This window comes from Takifugu flavidus, chromosome 17 (genome assembly GCF_003711565.1).
Source record: "Takifugu flavidus isolate HTHZ2018 chromosome 17, ASM371156v2, whole genome shotgun sequence".
In the NCBI taxonomy this organism is placed as follows: Eukaryota; Metazoa; Chordata; class Actinopteri; order Tetraodontiformes; family Tetraodontidae; genus Takifugu; species Takifugu flavidus.
This window is the reverse complement of record NC_079536.1, coordinates 10963193-10981143: the sequence shown is the minus strand read 5'-3', so window position 1 is coordinate 10981143 and position 17951 is coordinate 10963193. Positions and strand designations below refer to the sequence as shown.

The following is a 17951-nucleotide window of genomic DNA, read 5'->3' as shown; positions in this document are numbered from 1 at the left end:
GGGAGAAAAGGGACTAATATAAAAGGACTAATGCCTACAAAACCTTGAGATCTGTTCTAGTCCCGCTCCAGATTCCGAAGAGGAAGAGCATCAGTAAATGTGTGAGTGGACGCCTCACCATGTTGAATTTTCCTTTTCATTTTTTGGCTCCATCAACTTTATCGTACATTTTGTCTGCAACAGTTTCATTTGGACATATTTTTCACACACACACACACACACACACACACACACACACACACACACACACACACACACAGACTCATCTCTTAGCAACACAAGCAACAGCCTAGACTGAACCAGAACTGGCCCAGATGCTGCTCATGTGGGTCTGGTCCAGAATGTCTTCACAACTTCTTCTCTGCTTCAGTCAATGACAGAAACAGGCCGCTAGGTGTCACTCTTGCTGCTTAAATTTTACTGCCTTCCTAGCCACGCTGGTCATGGTGGTGCTGCTGGTTTGTATGGATCGACTCGACCGGACCGAAGAAAACACAGGACAGATACATCAACACAGACAATGACCATAATGGACGTTGACATGAAACACCCGGCATGAAAACGGGAGCTACATCCGTACTGGGTGAGGTCACAGCTGTCTCCATTTCCGCCACTCGTCCCTTAAGGTTGCGTGTGTTTAAGCGTGTAAAACTCTGGATATTGACTACTCAGTGTGGTCGCGACCGCAGACAGAGCGCACAGGTCGATCAGGTCAAGGAGGCCTCGCTAACGAGCCTCCACTCGTTCTGCACTGAGACAAACTTCAATTTCATAGGCTAACCTGGCAAAACAAACATTAGCGTGAAAGGGGGAAAAAGGGGGACGTGTCCCTCCTCCATCGTCCAGCTGACGTGCCCTGTTTTCTGCTCCTGGGAGGGGTGAAGAGGGGGCGTGTGAACCTGTCGCCATGTTGCGTTAACCTCCGCTTTGGCTTGAAAGGCGGGGGGAACTGACAAAAGAGAAGTGAGAGGAAAACAGGAGGAGGACACAGAGGTATGACAAGGAAAATAGGAAGTCAGAGGGTGATTCGGAAATGAGGGACAGTTGAGGAGGAGCAAAGGTTCTCTCTTCCTCTCCCCTTCCTCTTCCTCTTCCTCTCCCATCACCCTGACAGGGCTGATAATTGGACGTGGACCCGTCTCTCTCTCTCCGGCTGCCTCTGTCTGTCTGTCTCTTCATCTCCTGTGGCTTGGCTCCTCAGCAGGAGCCTTGGGGCCCAGAAATAGCTGATGACAAGATAGCGCCTGCCTTTCATTCTGACTCAAGGTTACCCCCACCCTTCCCTGATGGCGGAGGGGTGGGCCGCCTTTTTAGGTGTGTGCCTGTTTTAAAAAGTCTCTTTTCTTAGGAGAAACCGTTTGTTGTGTCGTGTCCGTCAATCTGTCCGGTCGACCTTCCCTGAACGCGTTTGGATGGGGACGTGCCCCAGGAGGACACGTCACTCTGACGACATTTGGGTTTCCATGACAACAATAGCATCAACCTTCCACAAGATCTGCAGGAACGTTTGATGTGACACATCTGGTGGCGTTTTACGAATTTTCTGTGTCAAAAACATGGTGATTTTACGGCAGTTGCTAAAAGTGGAGCTACAGCTGTGCTCCATTAAAAAAATGTCTGGATTTTTTTTTTTTAATGTTCCACCACAGCGTTGTACCTGGTGCATAGAACGGCTCTGGTGATCCACCAGGTGATACCTGTGCAAATTTAGGAGAACTGCTCAAATTTGCAAAAAGGCTCGGTGATTGGACAACGCCCTGTGGTCCTCTGTGAATCACAAGGACAAAATTGTGTTAATTGTTTGCAATTATGGTGGTGGGAACTTGTGAGGGGCTGATTAATACGACGCTTTCATGATGCCCTTCAAATTAAAACCCACAGTCACCGCTTCTATCACATTCTGATTGCTTTCCCCTCAATGCAGTGATGTGCTGAGGCCAAACTAGACTGTTCCTCAGACAGACAGCAGGAACTGTTCCTGCTCAGGTGGCTTCTTGACCCAGGTGCCGAGGCCCGTCTCCTGCAGGGATCTGAACCACTGCTGCTTCACCGTCTGGTAGGGACGTGCCGCCATCTTGGCCTCGATGTACATGAGCTGGTGGTCGCAGGAGCTCGGGGCGTGGGCCCCCAACTGGGGAGGGGGCGAGACGGAAAAGAGAGAGAGAGAGAAAAAAAGTCAGACGTGGAGGAAGAAAAAACCAGGAAAGAGCCAAAGGTTTGGTGATGGGGAGGGAACAGGGGAGTCGGTGGTGGGTGACCAAACAAAACGAATGAGCCAGCACAAATCTGTGTGGGTGGTGTGTGTGTGTGTGTGTGTGTGTTTTGGGGGCTTCAACAGCTGTGTAATCTCCCCATTTAAATTTCACAAGCAATTGAACATTCTCTGTGCTTTTTGCACATTCCTATTGTCACGGGGAAGACAATGAAGATCAACTGAGAGACAAGTGTGTGTGTGTGTGTGTGTGTGTCGGGGGGGGGGTTAAAGTTTCTTTTGGAGATTAGTGCAATTGCTCATCCGTGGCCCTGATAATACTGCGGTGCAGGGAGCACTTAGGGCGGGGGCCTCCTCCAGTACTCTAAATAATTATGCCTTCATTGTCATTAAAGTGCTGCCATTTGGCAGAGCAGGCAGCGTGTGTTACATAAAGTTTGGGGATGGAGACGGAAGGGCGGCAGGTCTGACGTTAAAGATCAGAGCTGCCACTTTCTGAGACGCAAATGACGCCTGGAAAGAGATTTCACAAATGTTCTGCAGAGCGTTCATCTCCAGCCTCCACATTCTGATGAGGGAGGCAGCTTTTTGACTAAATCGGCCTCCGTAGTTGTTTTTTTATTGGTACGTTGTGGTGGTTGTTTGGTCACAGACCATCGCTACAGGGAGGACAGCTGAAGCAGAGAGCTGAATCTTTAAATAAATGAATAAAGAAATATACAACTGCTGTTCAGGATGACATTAATTACAATCATAGTATTTTATCCAGTGAGTACAGACACGCTGCAAAGACAGAGGAATTTAATTAACATGTAAATTAGCCTTATTATACAGCAGATATGATGATATGTCATGACAAAGAAAACAACTTCTATCTATCTATCTATCTATCTATCTATATCTATCTATCTATCTATCTATCTATCTATCTATCTATCTATCTATCTATCTATCTATCTATCTATCTATCTATCTATCTATCTATCCATCCATCCATCCATCCATCCATCCATCCATCCATCCATCCATCCATCCATCCATCCATCCCTCTCACCTTACGGTGCAGTCTGCTCCAGCGGGTGAACAGCGCGTGCTTACAGAGCCTGGACGGTGTCCCCGTCTCTCGTCTCCGTCCGGTAGCTGTGTTGACTACCTCCACCTGTGTGTCGCCCAGCGTCCAGTTGATGCTGACGCATGAAGCCTTCCCGTGCTGCTGATAGTCGGCACTGCTCAGCCCTGCAGATAGCAGAGCACAGAGAGAGCGACTCAGCGGAGGGCTCCATCTGGCTGGAAATATTAACCCCTTTCCCAAGGATCAACTGGATGGACGTGTCCCAGTGTAATTAGCTAGAGGAGCCAATAAAGTTTGGATGGTTACAAAGAAACCAAGAGGGAGGCATATGGATGATCACAGGAGTTTCACGTCAATATCAAGAGCGGTCAGATGAAGTCAAAGTTGGGGGAAATCCATTCATTCATTCATTCATTCACTGGCGGCTCTCTGGCACTTCTGGAGGCTGGAGGAAAGAAAGTCACTGTAACACTTCCATATTCCTCCCTCACACGTCGTGGTCAGTTAGCAGCTCTGGTGGCTGTAAAAACCTTGGAGTTAACCCCCCTCCCCAGCTCAAGACAGCAAAGCTCCATCTTTTTTTATGTCCATTATCTTGGATAATTAATTTGAAATAATTACACGTCTAACAATATTTGACTACAACGAAGGCAGATTACAAAATCATTTAGAATATGTGCAATTCTGTATCTACAATAAATGGATTTCTTGCTTTTTAAAGGCGCCGGAGCGGCACGACAGCCTCTGGTGTCAGCGTCATCATCCTGCCAACTCAAGGAAATCTGCGTGCTTGTGATTGCAACGTGCAAATCTGTGTTCAGTAGAATTCAACCTGGTGTTTATGTGGCCTGAGTTATTTGGAGGGGCGTGCACGGTTAAAGGGAAAGCTACCTTTGAGGGGAGCAGCAGACGGGCTTTGTGCTGGCTGAAGCAACGCTGCCTCTCTGATCTCGCCGTCTGTCAGACAGCTTGTTATAGTACAGTACAATACGTGACGTACAATAGTGCAATACACGCCTGCAGATCATCTCTCCCCCTGCCACATTCATTTCCCCGTCTTCACTCTTCCATTCAACAAGCTCAGCCTCCGCCGCTGCTTGCAGCCTGAATGAATTGTCTGCCTCAGTAACAATCCTCCAAGTCTCTTATTACCCATCGCTTCTCTCCGGCGGAGACGCACATCTTTGAACAAAAGGCCTCCCCAATCCATCCCGTCTACTTTTCCTTTTCTCCTGTTTCATTCATGCCTCATTTCATCCCTTCAATGGACTCGACTCCTCTGTTTCTGTAATAGCCAATTTGACTTTTCCCTCATTGAAGACTTGATCAATTTCTCCTCTGGGTAGCGTTTGGCACAGATCAAAAAGGGTAAATTAGAGTCGTTGGTTGTGGGATTTCTATCTGTACAACACACATACCTGCTTTTCATATCCGAAGCACAATAAGGGACAGTTGAGGAGGGACGGATGTCTTCCGCCTCTGATGGGATGCTTAAATGACCATAACATTTATTTCTCCAGTAATTCCTGACCCTCCCTCCCTCCGGGGTCAGGATCACCAGTCAGCTGGACACACACACATCATTCACACAAACACACACACGCACGCATGCACACACAAACACACACTCTCATCCCACGCAGTTCTGAAATGACACACAAACTCTTTTCTACCGTGAGGAGTTCACCTTTGAGGCACGTTGTATCCAGTGTGAGAATAAAGTTCACCGTCCAGAAAGCGACGACTAATGACAGAAGAAAAACCTTGACACGTCTCCCTTTATAGTTATTTAATCTTCTCGCCTTCTGGATGTTCTTATCCTGAAGCCACAGGTTGTGTTTAGCAGAGCAGAAGGACGAGAGTGAAGGACGAATCGACGCGTCGATGTAATTCGCCCTCGGGATTCTGCTCTGACGGCTATGGCGACGCGCGATAAGAGCTGGACCCTGCAATCCCACCGGATTTCCTCAAGGGGGGGTTGCTTTTAAACAACCCTGGAGACACAATAGCCTGGCAGCTCATCAGCGCCAAAGAAAGGATGGAGGGGGAGATGAAAAGATGTGGGGGGCACAGATGTGTGAATGCCTTCCTGTCTCCCTCTCTTCCCTCGAACTGACGGACCGTCTGATAAGAACTGCGATTACATTGATTTTGGGTGTCGGGGCCACGTCCCCCCATCTGTCCATGGCTTCCTTTCCCCCGGCCTTTTGCCTGGGACTAAAATGTAAAGAGCAGCCAGAAAGACAGTAAAGGGTCCATCCTGTTGTCTCCGCAACGTCAGAAGGGGAGAAAATGCTGCTTGGAGCATGCTGGTCCAACCGGTGAATCTGATTTCCTCACATCCTTTGATGAGATAATGAACCGCACGTGTTGTCACGGTGACGCACCTCGTCTCAGAGATTTTGTGTTAGATAACTCAGCACAATGAATGTGATAATCAACTAAAATCACCGTTAGTTGAGTGTCGGGCGCTGACGCGTGTTTGAAAAGTCTGTCATTAATCACACATTACTGCAGGATGATTGTAATAAAGTAGGATTTCCAGGGGAGGATATCAGCCTGGAAAATGGACGATGTGGGTTCCTGCTTGCAAAACTCCACTTATTCAAAAAAGGCAGCACAGAAATCAGCAGTAAATGCAGACAATTATCCATCCTGATGAGGACAGGCCTCTCAAAACATCCATTCTCAAGGCGCCCAATTACCCAAAGCAGGGGCCCGCAAAGCCAAAGGCTCCTGTGTCCTTCAGGAACTTGAAACAGGATAAAAGTAGGAGGATTCTGGGATTACAACATGCCAGGCTTGTGATTGTGGCTGCCTTTGTTCTCGTCACTGATACAGCAATAAAATGTGGCCTACATCACTGCATGTCTCCGTCTCTCAGCCACCCCGGCTGGCCCAGATCTAAAGTGACGGCTGACACTGTTTCGACAAGTTGGATGTCATTCAGATCTTTTCCCAGCATTCATCTTGGCTACAAACAAGAGCCTCGGGTCTGTCTCAGCGGAGCCCCCAGAGGCAAACGAACCAGACGTCCCCTTAGCTGTTGCTTGTGTGGCGGTGACTGCTGAGAAGCACATGGCGATTGTGTGTGTGTGTGTTTTTTTTATTGTGATTTATCTATTTATCTAGTCTCAAGCTGACATGTTTCTTAAAACCACCCTGTGACTGTGTTCCATGTTGTGCTGGATTCACACTGACATGAAGGAATGTAGCGATGGCGTTCTTCAACCCAGAACTGTGACAGGTTAGAAAACATCTAACCCCAAGGGCACACACACACACACACACACACACACAGACACAACCCCAGATACACACACACACGCACACCTACACACACAAATCCTGTTTGACTATTTTAAAAACTGGAACTAAATCGGATCAGCCATTTTTTATGCAGCTAACAGGACGACCACGCCCGTCTCCTCTCTCCACAACCAAAAATGAAGCAGAAATGTCCATTTTCCATAAATGGCATCATTCGCACCTTAAAGTCAAAACTCTGCCCAGGTCCAGTCCTGAAGGGCCCTAGCTAAGCCGGGTTTTCTGTCCTAACAGCAAGAACATGCTTCCACCGACTAATGTGGGATCCCAGGTGAAAGTCCACCTGTTAGGACAGAAAATCCGGCTCAACTGCGGCCCATGAGGACATAGGACCCCCACCCCGGATGTGGGACCCCTGCTCTTTGCTGCGTGTTTGTACTTTGGTGGTCGTACCGCTGAGCAGGGGCTGGTTGCGTCTGTGCGTGGTGGGCAGTGGTCCCAGGCGCTCCAGCCGCTGGTTCAAAACTCTACCCAGATGGCCGGTGTGGCGAAGGCTGCCGATGGTGACGCTGTGCAGGTACACGGGCTCCACAAAGTGGCTCAGCAACGCCCCCTGCAGGCCCAGGATGTTCCATCTGAGGAGGAAATGGCGACAGGCTTTGAGGGAGGAAGATATGTTGGCAGGCAGAGCAGAGGGACAAAATGCAATCCAAAATCAGTAAAGGCATCGCTATCACGGCGCCACTGAGGTCAGGACACATTTAATATAGCACCTCTGAAGTATGAGGTCAATGTGAGGTGCTAACTTTCAATTTCTGCCAATTCAGTTTGTCCCCAGTAGATTTTAAAGTAGTTGGATCACAGTGTCGGAGAGACAGATCTACTCTGACACTTTTGATGTGTCACGACATGAAATGAAATATCACCGTCCTAGCGTTATTTAGTATAGGTGACCCTCGAGGGTCACGTAAACAACAGAAAAAAAGAAAAGGAAGAGCAGCAGTTACGGAGAACAGGTGAGGAGAGATAGAATCAGGATGAAAGGAGAGGGAGATGGGAGCGAGCGCTTCAATGACAGCTAGAGACAATTTGATCATTATCTTGATGTGGGACGTGATGAATAACAGTCGACATGCACGCACACACAGAAAAAACGCACAGGAGCGCGCCCGTGCACACACAGAGGTCAGTACATCAGCATTCATTATACGGAGCGGCACATTACCATGCCAGCATCCATGAGTGCCACTGAGGTTAATGCACTGCACAGCGCAGCAGGAAAGCTAGCATGGATTCCCGTGCAATCACTTCCGCGTTTGTTCCTGGAGTTCCGCGATGACACCAAATCAGTGGCGGCGCAGCTCCTGCCAGCGCTAACGGCTGACGCAGTAGCCAGCTGGTCAGGTGCCACCTCCTCTCCAAACTGCCTCTGTTTAGCCAGCAGATGCTAATTTATGGACGGAAAATGATAATTAGCATGTTTATTACCACCCCTGCCATTCATAATGGTGAGAGCGCCACTCATCGTCTGCGCACACCAAGACTAGTCACTAATGAACCTCCACCAGATGCAATTAACAGCTCCACATTATGCTACTAATTTTAAGAACATTGTTCTTTTTCTTAATCAATGTTTCTTTATCATGGATGCAATTACAGTGACTGCATATAATGTGTTTTTTCCCTTTGCCTGCCCTAATAATAACTCATTATGGCTTTGTTCACACCCCAAGCAGTCAATTAACATCAACAGCTTCCTGGAATCAGTAAATGCACTCAGGTTTGCCTGCCTACATTTTACCTGCAATCTGTCAGCGTGCTCTGTCCTTCCCCCTAACACACAGAGGAGGATTCAGGCAAATATAGCGCACACTTGCACACCCAACGTCGACACTCCACCAAAACAGAAATAGTTTAGCCTGAAATATTAATTTACCCAGAAAGCAACACCGTGAATCAGAAACATCTTCTAATCTCATGCAAGAAGAGACAGCCATCTGGCTCAGCTGCATGAATCTAAAGTGAGGAGAGGGGAGAGACCGCACATGATTCTCTCTCTCTTCCTACGTCTATCCCTTCTTCCTTCCCCGCTAAATGCCGACCATTAAAGTAATGTGATCATCTGCATAAAACTGCAGTGGAATTAAGAACATCATCGTTTATGAAAGCCATTTAGGCCCCTCAATTAAATCCAGCTGTCGACTTTAAATTAAATATTAGTAAAGGGCCGAGGAATGGAAAAATGGCCGTCGTCAGGGCTGCCAAAAACAGTTAAAATAGAACCCGCGATCCTAAAATCCACACTGGTCAAAGCTGAATCATAATAAGGAGCAGATGGAAATGAAATAAAAAGGTAATGATTGGCTACAGAGGGAGCGTGACAGGGGACAAGGAGAGGATCCAGGGATCATTATAAGGCTGCACCCGTGTGTGTGTGTGTGTGTGTGTGTGACCTTGATAAACTAGCCCTCGCTGACCCACTCACTGTAACGACAATGACCCTTCCTTTATAGCAATAAAAAGGACCAAAAAAAAAACAGGCTGCAGAGAAGAGAGGGGCCCATCGTCTGGCTGGGGGAGATGGGAAAGGACAGAAGGATGGGAGGGGCGCTAGCGGGGTGTCCCTTTCCCCCCCTCCCCCCTGTCACTGCGTTTTTTTGTTTGTAAAGTAATTGCTTTCACCTCCGTTGGTGACCTGGGTAGATTTAATCACACCATCTCCAGCCTGGGCCAAGTGAATCAAATTGGTCAAATTAACAGAGGCTCCACGGGAGACGTTTCCAGCTCTCTCTCTCTCTCTCTCTCTCCATCTCATGATGTCTCTCCCTTCTTTCTCTGTGTGGGCCAGAATCACGGCTCAGCTGTAGGCTTTTATGGCTCACTTGGCACAGTGCAACACTTACTAAGCTGAATTTATGCTTTAGCTCCTATTTTGGTCCTAGTAAAACCATGTCACAAACCGATCCAACAGGTTAGCAGTGTTTTGTAAAGCTTTTTTAAATATCCGCACCTTTGGGTGGTTCTAACCAAGCAAACCAGTGAATCTAGGTCCGAGAGGATGGGTTAATCACAGCCGGACAACGTCGGTGAAGCTGCTGGAGTAAATGCTGACGTCTCGACCTGATGACATCGGTAGGACGGACAGTTGGGCTGCGATATCGATGCATCAGGCGTTCACCAACGTCATTTTAATCATCTGTGATAGGACGTTGTTTTCAACATCTTGTTAAATATCCAGCGAATGAACATTCTCACAGGTTGATGCTCCACCTACAGTTTAAATATGGAGGTGTGGACGCAAACCAGGAGCGTTCTGCATCCCTGCAGAGACCTGCACACGTAGAAAACATTTTAAAGCACATACGCAGGCTCCAGTGGGCTTTTGTTGACCATGAAAAAGGGTTACAAACCCATGACTGAAGAGTGGAAAAGTCTGGGCAAGATATGAAAATGTGCTACTACTGACACACTTCTCATTCAGATGCTAGAATTCTATCACCCATGGTGGAGCAGGACTACCTCATAGTTCTGGGTTCGGGGTGGAATAGGAATAGGAATAGGCTGGAATCTAAGGACTACTGAAAGGGTGAAAAGGACTGAACTCACTGTGCTCAGTAAAGCACCAGAACTCGGTTGGACACAAACATCAAGACAAGATTCAGCGACGAAGATTAAACCGATGACGTGGGTGGAACACAAATTCATTACAGCTGGATTAGCAGCTCAAATCACATATGAAAAATCAATAACCGCCACACACACTTTAGAAGTGCATGTGGCATCAATATAAGGCCACAGCCGTGCGCAACAACGCACCAAGATAAATATCAGACAAACCTCTGCTGAGCACATATATCGCACTTAAGAACCCTTTATTTAAACAGAGATGAGTGTTTCTAATAACTAGTCTAATTCCATAATAAAGTTAATCCCCCCAACAATCCCTTTGCTTTTCTCTTCCTCTAACCAGACCAGAGACCCCCCGGGTGAACGATGTGATGACGGTTTCGCTCCCACGCTGAGAAATAGAAGGAAATCTAGATTTGCTTTTGTGAAACAAGCCAACAAATTAACAATGGGTTTTCATTTGCCACCCTGACGACAAAAGCGAGTCAGAAGGTCGCCGCGGTGCCACTGACCTGGTGATCTTGTCTGTGCAGGACATGGTGATCAGATGCTCTCCTTGCAGGATGGCGTCCCACGTCTGCACAGGCCCCCGACTCCGCACTGGCACGGTCCCCTCGCCGGACTCGATTTTGGTCCGTAGGTGGCTGCGGTGCTTTCTCATGAGGTGTCTGCTGCTGTGTACTGCCAACACAACAATAGGTGCAATCACAGCCCTGTCAGGCCACCTTCTGTCGCCTCCTGGTGCACAATGTAATTAACCACTAACAAAGTCGGCTCAACGGGCTCCTTCAGAGTCAATCAGGGAGCAAAAAGGTTTGGTGGAGCGAACAGTTAAAATTGACAATTAAATTTCTAGTTACAGAACACTCACGCGATGTTCTCTACTTCTTCGGGATTTTGTCGGTGATCACGGGAGGCGGAACTCAACTGGATGTTAACCACAAAATTACAATTGTTGCAAAAACAAGACAGCAAAAGAGGCCCAGCACACCCAGCTGATGGGTCTCAACTGGAGCCAAACTTGCCTGGGTGCTCCCTCTATTTTGTATTTCGTTAATTTGCTTGATTGGTCTGATACATCATTAATCTAGAGGGAGAAGTTTCGGTACCATCCAGAAAGTCTGCATATCCTCACCTGTCATATGAGAGAGGGTCAAACGCCCGTGAATAAATCGGTTCCCTTCTCACGCGAGGACAGAGGTGATTAATTAGCCTTGTTTAATTCCAACAACAGCTCATCTGAATGGTTTTCATCTCCTTTTCTGACGAATTCTCGGCTAGTTTTGCATTTTCCAGAGCCCTCGGCGTTAGAAGATGAAGCCCGTAGAAGTTACTGCGGTACTGCAGCTCCTCCCACGTCCACCTGCACCAAGGTTGGACGGTTTGCTGTGTCTCAAGAGTGCAGAAGAGTCAGCGGGAGGTGATGCTGCTCCTTTGTATAAACGGGAGTACAAGGAGCACTGCCAGAGTTGTACAACATGTTCTCCAGCAGCCCACTCCTGTTCCCTTCACACATGTTCCCTGAGAATCCCAGAAGAGGTTGTGGAGAACATTCTGCTTAGTAAAGTCCAGTAGAACGACCAGGGCATGCCTCAGACCGCCAGGCGGGCCCAGGTCCAGGACAATGCTGGGCCTCCTGCTGCTGGATCGTTCCACAAAGTTGAAGGCATTCGACGTTATCGACCCTCCAGCCCATTTCCAAGACCCAAATCCAATCGAGCACCTCTGGGACATTAGCGACGCATCCACAACCACCGCGCTGCCTTAATCCAGGTCTAAGAGGAGATCCCCCAGAAGACCATTTCAGGAGGATTCTGGGCAGGCGGAGGCCAGACCCACAACTGAGCCACATAACGAGTAGATTTGCGGTAATTCAGAGAAGCCGAATCATTTTTCCAGGTTGTAAACTGGAACTACATTGGATGTAATCACTGTGTTTTCCTTATAATCGTTCATTTCTCTCCTCATATGTGAAAGTCTAACCCGACCCCCCCCCCCCCCCCCCCCCCCCCCCCCCACCATCCCCCAGTCTTCCAGCTCACTGGTGTTTAATAACCGTCAGGAAAAGGTACTTTTGGTTTTTTTTTCTAATCTCCCTGAATGCACTGCGCAACATTTTAAAGGTTTAATAACCAAAATCGTTTGGTTCAAAGACTTCCTGTGACAGCATCATCCTCTTACTGGGCCCACTGTCTGCTGTGGCTGCAGATTACATTCAGACAGCTGACTTGAAAACTGCAGCCTTCATCTTCATTCATAGACGTCACCCCCCCCCGCCCCGCCATGCACGCTCACGTGCGCTTAAATGGTCAGAGAAGGAACATTACATTACAAAAAAAGGCTAGATTCTGTGTTGGTAAGGAAAAGAGCAGGTTGATTTCTTACTGTCACTGGTGATCTCATATGGCGAGTTGAGCCTCCCGTCCCCACACGGTGACGTGCTGATGTACATGTGGAAGTGGACGTTGTCCCTCAACCTGTAGCCGCGCTCCTTGTGCCGAACAAATATCGACTCCTCCCAGTCCTCGGGCCTTTTACTTCAGTGGGGGGGGAAGGGGGAGAAACAACAAGCACGAGGGAGACGGATGAGGGAGGCAAGACCATTCATCTCAGCAGGAGAAATAGATTTTCACATTTGGGTTCCAGTGCCGGAGCGAGTCAGAGACAGAGAAGGATGGACAGTGAGTGTGTGATACCACAGTCCATTTCCTGCTGTCATACAGACTCCTGGACATGATTCAGACTGGCTCAGGGGATCCAGCCAGCATTCAAACTTGGACCTATGGCTACACACGGCACATGATCAAGGCTAAAAGAAAGGCTGTGGAATTTAGGAGAAGTGTTCGCAAAGTAGAGAGAAACTACATAAAGCATCCACCAGTTGATTATATCAGAATAATTTTACACCTAAATGTGCCCTTTGTATCGAATTTCCTTAATTATTCCTTAATTATACAGGTGATATAATTTCTCTGCCAAGGGGGTGATGATGGGGGTAGAAATTAGACCTAAATCTCCTGCCAGTCTGGGGGTTTGATCTGACAACCTTTTTTGCCTTCCCCAGCCTTGTGAAGTCCGTAGTTTTATGCCAACATACCGACATAAACTGCAATTCCCCTCACTTAACTGGATTTGTGTTAACTGAATTTAAAATAATATGCTGACAGTATTTCCAGGTTCAGTCACAAATGTTATTCAGAATCATTTTAAACTGTGTGTGTGTGTGTGTGTGTGTGTGGGGGGGGGGGGGGGGGGGGGGGGTATATTTTAAGCATGCATCATGATGCATAGCAAAGCACCTTTCTATAACTCCCCTGCGCCTCTAATGTCCTTTCAGAGTGTAAATATGGCTGTTGTGGCATTTTGTTTGGTCATTTCATTCTGAGTTATCTTCCCCATTAGCCATTTTACTCTGCTGAAAAAAGTCCGTACCTGCTTTTCCCACATTGTGCTGACAGAAAGTCAGCGTGGCGTATGCAAATATGACCTTCAACTATCTGGACTGCTGGACACTAATCTGATGAATCGGCTGTGCTGTGGAGTTCCTCAGGGAGCTAACAAAAACATAGCAAACTGGATGTTTTCTACACGGTTTGGAGGCAGAACTCATGCAGAACTTTTGAAACTGAGGAAAATATCGGACCGAGAGTGACAAACTAGAACTCACAAGTAACAGGTTGAAGCTGAAACCCATCAAATAAGGCATCAAGCTGAGATGCTGACGATGGCTTTTCTCACCAATGTACGTAAAATGTATATTTAATGCGGACACATTATTAATGAGTATCTATATTTAATATCTAACTGCCTTCATTTTTCAAACTTTATTATTGTTATTATTCTTGCAAGAAGAGCTCACAAAATAAATGATTGGAAATCACCAGATATATACAGCATATATATTATATAAGATACTAAAGATAAAAGAATAAACAAACAGTAAAGTACTTTATAATTTATACTTTGCCCAAAACCATTGCTGTTTATCCTTTATTATACTAAAAACCTCAAAGATTATATATCATATTGTAGCTGTAGCCTTTCAAATAATGAGAAACAAGAAATATACATTATAGAGAAAACGTAAAGTAAATGTAAAGTAAATTGTAAAAAGTGCAGAATTACAAGTTGAGGTAGAGTTTTCGAACGTCTGGGCTCCGGTTTAACAGATAACATGGAGTCGTAGTTGATGTGCACGGAGCAAAGGTGTAGCTGTGACTGGGTTTACCTCAAGAAGAACTCAAGTTGGGAGTAGAGGAAGCGCAGCAGCGCTCTGCGGGCTGTGACCTCAGCGTGACAGTCGTTGACCACCAGTCCGTGGTCGCTCAGATACTCGCCGTTGATGCACTTGGTGCCCGTGGACAGCGCCACCACCTGGGCGTGTCTAAGGTCCAACCCTGTTTAATATTAACAAACAGTTCTCATTATTGTAACCGATTTATTCAGGAATCAGTTAGTCAAAATCAAGAGGATTAATATCCACTACGGTAGAGTTCTTCCCACTTTGAGAAGGTCATGTCATGAAACCGGTATACTTTTGGCACGGTTACAGCAAAAACGTGTCTTACGCTGCAGTGAGAGTGACTGAAGGGCTCGCTGAAATTCTGAAGATGTTTGCATTGAGACCATCCCTGACCAGGTCAAGAGGTCCCTGGGTGAGAAAGCAGTCCTTCATGGGACCACCCACCCCATCCAGTCATACACACAATTTAAAGTGCCTGATGGTTCATGCCAGGACGCGCCATGAGGGGCAGCTGGAGGATCCAGTTCTGCTCCTCTGATCTGAGCAGCATTCTCATCTACAGACACTAAGACAGCCTCCCTGCGCTGTGTTAGCTTCTCGTTGTGGATGAAGTCTCTATACTGGTTGAGAATTCAGGCCAGTGCGGCACCACTGAGAGCATGACTGACTGACAGACCGCGGTGGTACGGAGGGGTGAGCGGCTGGATCAGCGCGTTAACTGCATGACATTCCTTCCCGTGCTGCCACAAATCTCTCCCATCACCTCGGAAAGTCAGGCTCCGCTGGCTCCTGGCAGACCCGCAGGCGCCGCCGGCCCGACACGGGAGCTTTTATCAGCCTCGGCCCAGATGGCTCTGCGGCTCTGCAGTTCTGACACCTCCACTGATGAGGAAGGAGGAAGGAGGGCAGGGGAGGGTACATTAGAGGGGGGAGGAGTTTGTAAAGGAAGGGAAAAGGTGGATACAATGAAAAGGAAGCCTGCGATACTCAGACACGAGTTCAAGAGTGCAGGGAGGAATGTTTGCACGTGCACTACAGAGCAACGAGATAATCTCGGCTAGACTTCATGATTGTCAACCCGAAAAACTTTCGATACTTGTTTGATGCCCTGATCTCAACTGTGGTGTGTACATAAATGCGGCTTCTATTTCAGGCATCTTTGAGGAGTCAGGAATGAAAAATGGGGAACAAAAGGGACGCTGGTGGGCTAAACAACCCACGTCAAAGGATAAAGGATCATGTAGGCTATTTTACGTGCTGCCGAAGGGGGTTTGTTGTCGCTCTTGGATGGTAATCAGTCAATTAATTTTAGATTTAGGTCCCAAAACGGTGTAAACTGACTGCACTGTAAACATTTCTATGTTGTCACTGGGACAATTTCTTCATTCTTTCAGAAGAATGAAACAGACTCTCCCTGTTTCATTCCCCCTGCTTTTCCCTGCTGTTCCACTTTGCGATTGTTTAGATCAATTTTGCAGTGGATAATTTCGGCGGCGCTGCTCACTATCCTGGCATGAAATTGGCACTGAGGTTGCCTCCTGTTTGTTTGAGAGCAGAGAACAAGAGAGAGACGACGAGGTAGAAAAAGAGAGCGCGATGGAGAAGAGATAGAGAGCCCCACAGGAACTGTGCTGATTTTAAACCAGGAATAATCAGCTGCATCACAAGGAGAGGGTCAAAACGAGACGAGGCGGAGCCGCATCCGCTCACTATGGCAACGGAGCTGCACGGGTCTGTGCACAAGCTCTACCTGGACCCCAGAGCACACCTCGCCTCGCTATGGCAACTCAGACGTATGGTGACAGCCCAGGCAAAAACTGGTGTTTATATTGTCTCTGGGGAGCAAAATGGTTCCTGACCTTTGTAACCTTTTTAATGGAGCTACGTGTAAGAAAGTGATGTAAAGACGTCAATAATGTGTTTTGTTCTGTAGTTTCGCCCACCAGCAACCACCAATCAGAAGGTCAGTAGCGTTTCAGCATCCAGGAAGCCCAAAAGGTATCGTTATAATTCTCGTTATACGTTAAACTAAACAAGAGATGCTTTTTAAAGATGGAGATGGCTGAAAGTAGAAGAGAATTAGAGGACCAATGCCAAAGATGCTAATTTTCTCCAGGAAAGGTAAGATTTAGCTGATTTTACCAAATTAATTCTACTTAATGATGGCGTAGACATTTCAAATAGTCTCTACAGTTAAATAAAGGAATACATGTTAGTTCATAGCACGCTAACAGGTGTGCAGGTGGTTTATCAAATTAAATAATAAGGTAATAAATGGTCTGAGAGGCAAAAACAGTGACTCGTCATTGCTAACATTAGCATTAACAGAGGCCGTTTCTCTGGCTTAATGCTGAGACGCTGTGGAAAACGTTCTGACGTTATCAGGGCCATTATGAAACATAATTGAGACAATTCATGGAGGGGAGAAAACCACATTCTCCAGTATTTTAAATGGCTGCCGAACCAGAAATCTCTCACATGTATAGATTAAGCCACTCACATTGTTGATGTCACTTAGCTGTAGGCTCAGGATTAATCACCAACATCAACTCAAATTAGTCTCCAACAAACAGGAACTCATTAGCCGCTGATAAAATCCCGAGGTAATGTTGTCGGCCGTATTTATTTATCGACGGCAGGTGTATTATACGTATGCCTCGGCTTAATGTTGCACCAGACGACATGGAGTGTGTGAATATGTAGAAGAATAAAGCCTAAGCCTCACTGCAAATAACAGCCATGGAAGACCTGAGAAATATTCCTGCTACGTTGGATCTTTATATTATAAAAAATGCGTTGATGTGAAGAAGTTTTTAGGATAAAGAATCCGGAAGAACTGCGGAGAAAAATGCAATTTCAGATTTTCCAAACTATTTTGCTGTCAATCCAACACTGACAAAGCTTTGCAGCGACGACTACAGGAAGGCAAATTTTCAAACATTTGGACAAAAAGCTTCATAAAAGCCAATAATAGCATTAAGGAGATATTAATAAAATATTTCTTCCGCAGCAGAATTGGCCCTCAAGGTCAGCTTGTATTAAAATCATTAGTGTGAAGTTGAGCTCCAAGAATGTCAGATGATTGCGCTAAATGTCCTTCAGCACATTCCATTTTAATCAAAGAACCTCTCGGAAATGCCCGACCCACACACACGCACACACACACACACACACACACACACATGCGGAGTGGCAAGTATAGAAAAAGCACCCTGTTGAATCTTTATGAGCTCTAACAGCCAACTTGCTCTGAACATACAAGGGTGTCTTTGTGAAATCCTGCTGAATGCTGCTCTTAAACCTCCCTCTCTCCCTCTTGGCAACACACTCTGGCTACGTCGCCTCAGTTTTTTCGCCGTTTAGCCGCCGGTTCTGTCGCCGGATAAGATTATTGAACATTAAAATTTTGCAGCAGCCGGAAAAGCAGATAAAGACTTGGGAAAAATCCCCGTTTGAAAATGGATATGCAGACTAAGAACCGTAGCTTAACTGTCATTTGTAATCAACTTGTTTGAAAGCCCGTGCTCACA

General features: G+C 46.8%; 1 protein-coding gene across 3 annotated transcripts in view; it reads right to left on the bottom strand.

The window, feature by feature from the left end:
* Positions 1–17951, bottom strand: part of adarb2 (adenosine deaminase RNA specific B2 (inactive)) — a 112919-nt gene that overhangs the window by 552 nt on the left and 94416 nt on the right. For 2 of the 3 annotated variants that reach the window (XM_057012164.1, XM_057012165.1), the window contains 6 exons: positions 14407–14575; positions 12564–12715; positions 10691–10859; positions 7005–7186; positions 3267–3448; positions 1–2131 (listed from right to left, as the gene is read on the bottom strand). The exon at positions 1–2131 is cut by the window's left edge and continues 552 nt beyond it. In XM_057012164.1, the coding sequence (XP_056868144.1) occupies positions 1955–2131; positions 3267–3448; positions 7005–7186; positions 10691–10859; positions 12564–12715; positions 14407–14575 (1031 nt within the window). In that variant the 3' untranslated portion in view covers positions 1–1954. The remainder of the gene's footprint in view (positions 2132–3266; positions 3449–7004; positions 7187–10690; positions 10860–12563; positions 12716–14406; positions 14576–17951) is intronic. The other variant, XR_008946729.1, reaches the window with a different exon arrangement.